The sequence below is a fragment of the Caretta caretta genome, chromosome 4 (genome assembly GCF_965140235.1).
Source record: "Caretta caretta isolate rCarCar2 chromosome 4, rCarCar1.hap1, whole genome shotgun sequence".
Taxonomy (NCBI): domain Eukaryota; kingdom Metazoa; phylum Chordata; order Testudines; family Cheloniidae; genus Caretta; species Caretta caretta.
The window spans coordinates 35,296,122-35,307,508 of NC_134209.1; the positions used below are offsets into that span (position 1 = coordinate 35,296,122).

The 11,387-nt window shown below is 44.4% G+C and overlaps 1 protein-coding gene across 6 annotated transcripts in view; it reads left to right on the plus strand.

Moving 5' to 3' along the window:
• The window catches only part of BMPR1B (bone morphogenetic protein receptor type 1B), a 353,771-nt gene extending 347,808 nt beyond the window's left edge, over positions 1 to 5,963 (plus strand). For all 6 annotated transcript variants that reach the window (XM_048846945.2, XM_048846946.2, XM_075127534.1 and 3 more), the window contains 5 exons: positions 2,988 to 3,180; positions 3,672 to 3,969; positions 4,288 to 4,463; positions 4,698 to 4,828; positions 5,054 to 5,963. In XM_048846945.2, the coding sequence (XP_048702902.1) occupies positions 2,988 to 3,180; positions 3,672 to 3,969; positions 4,288 to 4,463; positions 4,698 to 4,828; positions 5,054 to 5,179 (924 nt within the window). In that variant the 3' untranslated portion in view covers positions 5,180 to 5,963. The remainder of the gene's footprint in view (positions 1 to 2,987; positions 3,181 to 3,671; positions 3,970 to 4,287; positions 4,464 to 4,697; positions 4,829 to 5,053) is intronic.
• Positions 5,964 to 11,387: the final 5,424 nt, after the last annotated feature.

Here is an 11,387-nt window from a genome sequence, read left to right on the forward strand (position 1 = left end):
GAGAAGCTGCAAAACCAGGGCCAAAAGCACAGAGAACCAAGCCATTTTCAAGGTATACGAAGGTAGAGCTGTTTCAATAGGTCGTGGAGTTTGCCACAATAGACACAGGACATTCAATTAATCTTACTCGTACATTTTTATCATTACATGTATAAATCCTTGTTGGTTTTTGATTGAACGCATCACAGCTCTGGTCACAAACGTTCGTGTGACCAAAACTTTGTATGAATTTTACAAACAGCAAGTTTTGTGCCTTTCGCCGAGATGTTTTCATTCAAGATGCAAAACCGCTTTTGTGACAAAACAAAATTCTATTCAAGCAACAGCGGAAGTAGTATGTAAATATTTAGCTCATCCTGTCAGAGAAGAGAAGCAAAATGTCCTGTTTCCTTAGCTGATCAGTGTCAATGTTTGTGTAGAAAAATACAGATATTGACAACTGAATGGATTGTTCACTGTGAACAGTTTACAATCAATCCCTAACACAAAAATGTTTGTAAAATCTGTTTGTCAAACAATTTAGAATAATATGCATATTTTTAAACATCACAAGCCATTTATGAACAGAAAAAGAACTAAATGCATGAAATAAAATAAACTGAACACAATAGTTTGACCAGCTCTAGTAGGAAGAAACCAACTTAAGGTCTTCCATGTAGTATTTCGCCTTTTGAAAACTCATAACAGAAATGTGATTTTCATTTTCTTAATATAATCAGGAACTTTTCATCATTAAATATGGCAACTGCATGTGCTTTATGATGCCATTACATATATTTACACAAATTAAGTTATACGATATAATTCCATTATTTTTCAGGATGTATTCTTTAAAGTAGGAAAATTGGAAAGCAACAACACTAAAATTATATTACAAAATGTGAAAGAAAAATTCCAGTGTAATAGAACTGTTCAGTCACTACTTCAAAGTATAAAGGAGAATAAACCAGTTTAAAAACAACTTAAGCTCAATTTCTGTTCTTGGCTCGCATTGGTGTAAATCAAAATAACTGCACTGAAGCCACCATCGGATAGTGTGATAATACATACTCAGTCTGTAAAAATTCAGCTTCCATTTATATGCAAATCAGAGAAGGAACTTGCAGAGCTGTTGTTACACAGGTTCGGTTATTTTTTCCATTTAAAAATAGTTTAAACATCATAGTTTAACATAAACAAAAACAGACCTCACCTGCCAGGTTTCACATGCTTTCAGACTGGAGCCGAACCGTTTCAGACCTGGTCTGTGTTCATAAGGAATGTGACAGCTTGCACTGAATTGCGGTCAGTTTCGGAGAAAATGAAAGCGTAGCAAATTGTTTTTGAAATCCAGTTTTGAATGTTTATCAGAATGTTTTGGGAGGACATTGAATTAATGTAACTCATTAAGCACTCAGATAACACTGCTATTTGAGTGCATTGAATTTCATGAGAGTTTTACGTGGGCGAAGGCAAAATCTATACTTTAATATTTAAATATAACGCCTGGTGCAGAAAGATGCAACTGCACTGGACTCAATTACAAAATTTTGTTTGTTTTAAAATATTTCCTACAAAAGCCAGAACGTTTCCACTCAGGCTTGAACAGGTAATACTGAGGCACGAGCGGTTGCCATTTCAATATTCTATTGTACTGTCTTGTGACTGGGAAATAGAGCTGTGAACATTCATGTATTTGTAGGCTGGATCACAACTTTTACTCTAGTTTTCTTCTGTGAATTGTTCGGAATATATAGCCTCCAGACATGTCTCATTCCCAAGAGGGTAAGTTAGTCTGTAATCGCCCAAGGTGGATTTTTTAGTCATAATAGGTTTAGTTGTTGAGTGTATGAGCGGTCAGTCTTCCTTAACTCTGTGTCTGATCTGTCATCCTCATCAGAAATTACTCTGCGGTGCTGTCGGCTGTGCGAAACTTCTGGTATATGTCAGCAGGTGCTTTGAATCTAGCTTTTATTCAGAGTGAAGCTACTTGACGAAACTGATGTCAGTGCATAAACACAGATTTTACGCTGTGCTCCTAAATTAATGTTTTGGGGAAAAATACTCTTTATGAATAATAATGATACGTTTGTAGCCACTCAGGCTTCCTCTAACGCCTGCATTTTAGCAAACTAACTAAAAACTTGTGGCTGACATTTTTACAAATAGGAGCCCAGAATTCGGCTCCCAAATCCATATATGGGCTCATAATTAAAAAACGGGGTAGGATTTTTGAGAGAGACTCAGTAAACTTCACTCGTTGTTGGGGGCTGACATGTCTGAAAATCCCAGCTCTGGTTCTTAAAGGCGCTGAGCATCTTCTATTGTCTCCTGTTAAAGTCAATGAGAGCTGCTGGGTACACAGCATTTTGAAAAATCAGGGCAGTTCCTAGAGCTGGTTGGGAATTTTCTGTCCCTGTTTTTTCAAAAGTCAATGTGGTTTCCACTGGAAAATGTTGATGTTGCTGAAATTTTTCCATTTGCCTAAGGGCTAGACTCCCTGGTTGGACTGTATCTTCCATGACGCACCAGTGTCTCCCCTATGGCCTACTCATCAATATATTTTGTTTCAGTTTGGAAATATCCAAATGCTGCATTCCAAATTGATTTTTTTTCCAGAACTTTTCATTTAGCATTAACGTTTCCTAGGATGCTAATTCGGGTTTTTTGGTCAGCTCTGTTGGGGATCCTAAAAATGGATTTAGGATCCTGGCTTTAAGCTCCTATGTTTGAAACTGTCAGGTAGATCTATGCCTATGCTGATCCACTGGCATAAAGTCACGTGTGCTTGTAGGTGTGGCCAGACTACCAGAGTGCCCGCGCTACTACTCCATCCTCTGGGAAGCAGCGGGAGATTCCATCTCCCCCAACTCTGTGCGAGGCCTGTGCATTCCAGCTCTTTGTGCGAGGGTTCCTATGTTTTAGCATGCGAGAAGGAGACAGACAAAGAGAGATGAAACACACGTGTTGGGGAGTATATTTAAACTGTATTTCTTGGGATTTAACAGGTCCAAAGGACTATAGCAAAGCAGATTCAGATGGTGAAGCAGATAGGGAAAGGTCGCTATGGAGAAGTTTGGATGGGAAAGTGGCGTGGAGAAAAGGTAGCTGTAAAAGTGTTCTTCACCACTGAGGAGGCCAGCTGGTTCAGAGAGACAGAAATCTATCAGACTGTCCTGATGAGGCATGAAAACATTTTGGGTAAGCGAGTGAAATGTTTCTTCGTTATTCTCACTAATAACTTTGTATTTGCTGATGTCCTTTTCTTCATGCAAAATCATTTTAAGGGTCTCCCTGCAGATAGAGAGTAACTGGATTTGGGAGGCTGTAATCCCCAACAACCATACAGCTGTTTCTCCCACCTGCGTCTGGGGTTTTTTAAAAAATGACACCACGTAGCAGAGCTTTCTGTAGGGGGCGATGTTGGGCCACACTGCCGGGAAGTATGTCTCATCCCTGGAGTGACCAAGAACTGAGCAGACCTTGCCCCTTGCGCAAGTTTAACCCTTAATCTGGGGATTAGACAGAAAGCATTGATAAATTTTAGCAGGGGCTGTTCTTAATATAGCCATATAATCACTCGGAGTAATTGTTGCAGACTTTTTTCAGGCAGTATAATTCACATTTTTAAGTGTGTGGTGTTCAAAAGCCCTGAAAAATATTAATCTGAAAATATTTCCCCCCTCCCACAGGGTTCATTGCTGCAGACATTAAAGGTACAGGGTCTTGGACCCAACTGTATCTTATCACAGACTACCATGAGAATGGCTCCCTGTATGATTATCTGAAATCCACTACCTTGGATACAAAAGCCATGCTAAAACTGGCCTATTCCTCAGTTAGTGGCTTGTGCCACTTGCACACGGAGATCTTCAGTACTCAAGGCAAACCAGCTATTGCCCATCGTGATCTGAAAAGTAAGAACATTCTCGTGAAAAAGAATGGAACCTGCTGTATAGCAGACCTGGGCTTGGCAGTTAAATTTATTAGGTGAGTAACAAATTTCTGTGTGTCACAATCCTGAGTTTATAGTTGTATATTACTGCATGCTGAAATGAGAGACCAGAGACCGGGATGGGGGGCAGGGTGTTAAATTTGTGATCCAACAAATAATCTGCCCATGTAACTAATTAATTGGGATGTATTGAAAAGTACGCTGGTTGTGCTGCTTTTTGTTTCATTTCCTACAAATCAAATTCAGCGCATGTATTAAAGCCAACCATTTATTGCTCTTTAGAAGTGAGCTGTAGCTCACTTCGTTTCTAAAGTGCCACAAGTTATGTTTGTTTGATCCTTTTTTTCTTTTAGTGATACAAATGAGGTGGACATACCACCAAACACCCGGGTAGGAACAAAGCGCTATATGCCTCCTGAGGTGCTGGATGAAAGCCTGAATAGGAATCACTTCCAGTCGTATATCATGGCTGATATGTACAGTTTTGGACTCATCCTTTGGGAGGTAGCAAGGAGAGGTGTCTCGGGAGGTAAATGACAAACATGTTGTTCATTTGGTTGCGGTTGCAATAAACTAACCTTGGGGGAGAGCCCCTCCCATTGCTGTTTTAGACTTTTCCACATTTCCTAGGATGGTGACCCATAATATAGATAATAGTACAGAATAGCTTGCATGGATCGTGTCTATAAAAGGGTGTAGTTGATACAGTGCAGACATCCTTTTATCCTGCAGTTATGATGCATCTGGAAAATGTTTCTTTCAGGAATAGTTGAAGAATACCAGCTTCCATACTATGATCTTGTGCCCACTGACCCCTCCTATGAGGACATGCGGGAAGTTGTGTGCATCAAGAAGCTCCGTCCTTCATTCCCCAATAGATGGAGCAGTGATGAGGTAAGAAGTCCTTTAAAATAAAGCAAGCATTTTTTTATTATTATGTTACCAAACTGCACTGTTTTGCAATACTATGATGTAAAGGGTAATACAGAAAAGCCACACCGCCCATTACAACTTCTCCAAAGAATAGGGAAAAGGCTTGATAAGTAATACCGAGGTCAGATAGATATATCTATTTGTTGCATCGCCTATCCTTTTTTATGTTTTCTGTCCTTTCCACAGTGCCTAAGACAAATGGGAAAACTCATGACAGAGTGTTGGGCTCACAACCCTGCTTCTCGCCTCACAGCCCTGCGAGTAAAGAAAACACTTGCAAAAATGTCAGAGTCACAGGACATTAAACTCTGATTCAAGATCTCTTGTCTGGTGAAAGCCCTTAGAAACTGACTTTCCCTTGATGATCATCAGAAGCAAAGCCTTCACTATCTGCTCCCTGTTTGCAGGGGGAGGGGAAATACCATTTCAGTAACTGGTTCAAGATTATGTATGTTGCTTGCTTTCTGTGAAAGCCCATTATTTTTTGATTGTTTAAAAGAAGATTACCGTTTTAAATTTTATGAAAATGAAACTTATGGTTAGAACTAAAGACCTATATATTGTTACATTAAGAAACTGTGCCTGAAGATTGAAGTAAAGTGACTTTTTTCATTTATAAAAATATTTGCACTCCAACAAAAACAAAAATATTGAGGTGTGGCTGTGACATTAATGGCCTTAAACAGAAGCCAATGGTTCTTGGATTAGGCTGAATTTTCACTGAAAAATAAAGACTTATTGAACCAGTTTGGTTTGTCTTAACAGCCTTTCATTTATCAGAGAAACCACTGGTGAGTGAAACTGCTAAAAGTTGGTAGGTCATAAACATATACATCCAGAACTGAAACATTTATTTATGAAAACTTTTGACACCCACCTCCCGTGTAGTCAGTGATTGATATTACATGGGAAGAGGGTGTACATAAAGATGGAAAATTTCTTTTGAAGATTAGGAAACCTGTAAATACTACTGGGAACAAATGGTTATGTTGTATTTGTTCAAACTGTGTATTGTTGTTTTAACATTCCCCAAATAAAATGCAAAATTTCAAGACACCCAAAGTGTGGGAGGACACACTGAGGAACCCAGTTCTTACATTCGTGGTTGGTTCTTTCTACCAAGTCATTTTGTGCTAGCAGGCGTCTGTTACAAAGACGCCAGGGCTCATCCGTGCTCTGCTTCCTGAGACTTTACGGGGCTCGGTCTGTCACTAACTAACTTCTCTGGGAGTATCCGCCCAGAGGAGACCCCCCCCCCCGCTCTGCCGGCCCGGCCCAGCCCGGCCCGCTGACACCGCCCGGCTCCCCCCGTTGGGGGGGGGGGCGAGAAAGGTTCCGTCTCTTACCGTTATCGGGGGCCTGCAGCGCAGGGAGCGGCCCGGGGGCTCTCCGAGGCCCAGCAGCCGGACACGCGCCGCTCTAGCCCCTTCCCTGCTCCCGACGCTGGAGCGGTCGCCGCTTCCTGCTCTGTAGCCCCGCCTTGCGCCTCCCGATTGGTAGCGTCCCCAGCCAATGAGGACGCTGTTCCCAAATGCGCATGCCCAGCCCGCTTTGGGGGGCGGGCTGGGCGCAGACCTGGGGAGTCGTGCGCGGGGCGGGGCGGGTCGGCGGGCTGCCGGCGGCGAGGCTGGTTGGTTAGCGTGCGGCGGAGCGGGGCTGGCGGGTGGCTGCACCAGCAACAGGGCAGCTCGCTTTCCCCAGCTGAGAGCAGATTGCCCCCCCCACCCGCGAGGCTTCATTACTCCTTGAGGCAGCGACACCGAGTCACTGCACCAAAAGCTGACTCTGAAATAACCAGAGAGGATGGGGCAGAGGATTCAGGCCAGCAATAACCAACCCTCTGTCACCGTTTTTTTACACATTTCCCCCCCCCCCCCGACAGCTGCCTTCCCCTTGATGTGACACCACAATGTGCAGAACAGAACAGTTAGGGTTCCCCCTTTCAGGTAGTTGAAAGCAGCTATCAAATCCCCCCTCATTCTTCTCTTCTGCAGGCTAAACAATCCCAGCTCCCTCAGCCTCTCCTCATAAGTCATGTGTTCTAGACCCCTAATCATTTTTGTTGCCCTTCGCTGGACTCTCTCCAATTTATCCACATCCTTCTTGTAGTGTGGGGCCCAAAACTGGACACAGTACTCCAGATGAGGCCTCACCAATGTCGAATAGAGGGGAACGATCACGTCCCTCGATCTGCTCGCTATGCCCCTACTTATACATCCCAAAATGCCATTGGCCTTCTTGGCAACAAGGGCACACTGCTGACTCATATCCAGCTTCTCGTCCACTGTCACCCCTAGGTCCTTTTCTGCAGAACTGCTGCCGAGCCATTCGGTCCCTAGTCTGTAGCGGTGCATTGGGTTCTTCCGTCCTAAGTGCAGGACCCTGCACTTATCCTTATTGAACCTCATCAGATTTCTTTTGGCCCAATCCTCCAATTTGTCTAGGTCCTTCTGTATCCTATCCCTCCCCTCCAGCGTATCTACCACTCCTCCCAGTTTAGTATCATCCGCAAATTTGCTGAGAGTGCAATCCACACCATCCTCCAGATAGGCTACCTTGCATAATGACTTAGCCACTCCCAGTCTCTATTTAAGCCTAAATTAATAGTATACAATTTGCAAATGAATTCCAATTCAGCAGTTTCTCGCTGGAGTCTGGATTTGAAGTTTTTTTGTTTTAAGATAGCGACCTTCATGTCTGTGATTGCGTGACCAGAGAGATTGAAGTGTTCTCCGACTGGTTTATGAATGTTGTAATTCTTGACATCTGATTTGTGTCCATTTATTCTTTTACGTAGAGACTGTCCAGTTTGACCAATGTAAATGGCAGAGGGGCATTGCTGGCACATGATGGCATATATCACATTGGTGGATGTGCAGGTGAACAAGCCTCTGATAGTGTGGCTGATGTTATTAGGCCCTGTGATGGTGTCCCCTGAATAGATATATGGGCACAATTGGCAACGGGCTTTGTTGCAAGGATAAGTTCCTGGGTTAGTGGTTCTGTTGTGTGGTATGTGGTTGTTGGTGAGTATTTGCTTCAGGTTGCGGGGCTGTCTGTAGGCAAGGACTGGCCTGTCTCCCAAGATTTGTGAGAGTGTTGGGTCATCCTTTAGGATAGGTTGTAGATCCTTAATAATGCGTTGGAGGGGTTTTAGTTGGGGGCTGAAGGTGACCGCTAGTGGCGTTCTGTTATTTTCTTTGTTAGGCCTGTCCTGTAGTAGGTAACTTCTGGGAACTCTTCTGGCTCTATCAATCTGTTTCTTTACTTCCGCAGGTGGGTATTGTAGTTGTAAGAAAGCTTGACAGAGATGTTGTAGGTGTTTGTCTCTGTCTGAGGGGTTGGAGCAAATGCGGTTGTATCGCAGAGCTTGGCTGTAGACGATGGATCGTGTGGTGTGGTCAGGGTGAAAGCTGGAGGCATGCAGGTAGGAATAGCGGTCAGTAGGTTTCCGGTATAGGGTGGTGTTTATGTGACCATTGTTTATTAGCACTGTAGTGTCCAGGAAGTGAATCTCTTGTGTGGACTGGACCAGGCTGAGGTTGGTGGTGGGATGGAAATTGTTGAAATCATGGTGGAATTCCTCAAGGGCTTCTTTTCCATGGGTCCAGATGATGAAGATGTCATCAATATAGCGCAAGTAGAGTAGGGGCTTTAGGGGACGAGAGCTGAGGAAGCGTTGTTCTAAATCAGCCATAAAAATGTTGGCATACTGTGGGGCCATGCGGGTACCCATAGCAGTGGCGCTGATCTGAAGGTATACATTGTCCCCAAATGTGAAATAGTTATGGGTAAGGACAAAGTCACAAAGTTCAGCCACCAGGTTAGCCGTGACATTATCGGGGATAGTGTTCCTGACGGCTTGTAGTCCATCTTTGTGTGGAATGTTGGTGTAGAGGGCTTCTACATCCATAGTGGCCAGGATGGTGTTATCAGGAAGATCACCGATGGATTGAAATTTCCTCAGGAAGTCAGTGGTGTCTCGAAGGTAGCTGGGAGTGCTGGTAGCGTAGGGCCTGAGGAGGGAGTCTACATAGCCAGACAATCCTGCTGTGAGGGTGCCAGTGCCTGAGATGATGGGGCGCCCAGGATTTCCAGGTTTATGGATCTTGGGTAGTAGATAGAATATCCCAGGTCGGGGTTCCAGGGGTGTGTCTGTGCGGATTTGATCTTGTGCTTTTTCAGGAAGTTTCTTGAGCAAATGCTGTAGTTGCTTTTGGGGGTGAGGGAGTGAGAGAACCTGGATTTGTGCAGGAAATGGCCCAACTTGATTATCATGCACATTGTGTAAAGAGTTGTCACTTTGGATGGGCTATCACCAGCAGGAGAGTGAATTTGTGTGCGGGGGTGGAGGGTGAGAAAACCTGGATTTGTGCTGGAAATGGCCCAACCTGATGATCACTTTAGATAAGCTATTACCAGCAGGACAGTGGGGTGGGAGGAGGTATTGTTTCATATTCTCTGTGTGTATATAAAGTCTGCTGCAGTTTCCACGGTATGCATCCGATGAAGTGAGCTGTAGCTCACGAAAGCTCATGCTCAAATAAATTGGTTAGTCTCTAAGGTGCCACAAGTACTCCTTTTCTTTTTGCGAATACAGACTAACACGGCTGTTACTCTGAAACCAGTTGTTTGGAAACAAGTCATGACCTAAACAACCACTTTCTAGACACTTAATTAAACTCGCAGGTTAACCTCGTGGCTGAAGACGTTTCTCTCACCCAAAATCCTCTGCAGCTTTTTCAACCGAGGCTAACTGCGACCCATGCTGTCCGTTCGCTTCCCAGGTGCAGGGTGAAGGCGGTGTCTCTTTACTCTGAGGCAGGATAATCCCCCAGGGCTTGTTTTCGCCTGCATGCTCCTTTTCTGTTGACTTCGCATCTCTTTGTATGTAAACAGGCATGCATTCTGCTATTTTACAATGCTACAGTTGCATCCCAACAGAGAGATACACTTTGCAGAGTTTAAACACAGATTTTCAGGATATATACCTAACTCCTTATATAGTATCTGTGCACCATTTCACAACAATATTCATGAGTAGCATGTCCACCGCTTTCACCTGAAATTCTTTGGAAGAACCAGAATGTTCATAGCAGACTCAGGAGATTTTTGTAACCCCGCCTCCGCACCCCCTTGCCAGTTACCATTACAATACTCTTGTGTCACAGGCAACAAAGCGGCAGCAATGAGTCAACCCGGCGATTGGTGACTAGTCACCGACCCCTTTATTAACCCATCAGACAAATAAGCCCCTGGTCTCAGGAGGTGGATTGCGGCGGCCGCCCTGGGATGGCTCTGCATTGTAAGCAGAAAGCAGGATGGTCTGAGCGCCGAGGTAAGCTACGTTCTCATATTCTGCAACATGCCGCGATAGTACTGCCTGGTTTGTGACATAAGCAGATAGGTCACTTGTCAAAAAATCCAAATATGTTTGTATTTTGCCCCAGGACAAGTTACAGAAGTTCCTTCTGGTGCCAGTACCTAGAATGCTAGTATCCAAAACAAGGAGAATGAAAGGTTTACAACAAGCTGAAGAACTGGGACAAACCGATGGGCTGGATTTTAGTGACATGTGAAGAGTTTTATAACTTGTAAAATCATCTTACAAATGCTGCTAGCGTGAAATACAACGGCACGTGAGACGGCTTTCCGGAAACTAGTGTCTGAGACATTTTGGGGTGCGATCCGGATCGGTGAGCGGCCGTGTCACGACCTCCTCTGCAACGTGGGGTGCCTTGCTGCTGTGGCTCCCGAGCTGGGCCGCTCACAAACAGCCACATGGCTTACAGGTCACACCCTGAGCGTCTGCGTATCGCCACAGCCCCGATCCGGCAATTCTGACCCCGGCGGCCCATTAGCGACCACCAGCCACGCTCTGGCTTCCGGCAGCATCGATTACTATGTGCGCGGTGACCCTGATGCACTCCCGGTCCTGGATTTCCCCACAGAAATGTCTGTTCCGCACTGTCCAGATATATTCGGTCCATTGCCTCTGCGAGGGCATCGAGCTACAATACCTTAAATAGAGTTCCCCGCCCGATTCACAATACTGGATGAATTGTGATGAAAGAACAAAGCAAGTTCATTGAACTACAAAGAAAGAGATTTTCAGAAAGTACAAGTTATAGTCAGAAATGGTAACAAGACAAACATAAAACACTTCCTAGTACTCAACTTAAACTAGACATGGTTCAAGATGAAATTCTTACCACAGGTTTTCAGTAGCTTTGCCAACCAAGTTCCAGGACAGGATCTGCTCCCGAGGTCCCACGGCTGTTTTCTTTTGTTCTCTTAGGTGAAAGAGAGAGATGGACAAGAAGAGAGAACCTGAGATGTTTTAGCCTCTTTTTTATAACTCAGTCACCCTTGGAAAACCATTTTCCTGAGCGTGACCCCTGGTTAAAAGCTCTTTCCAGCTGAGAGCAAGGAGACACAGAGTCCGGGGCGGGAGAGGTTTCATACCATCATTTGCTGATGTAACCCTTCTGCCAGGCCGAGTTGATAGCAGCAAGGGCTG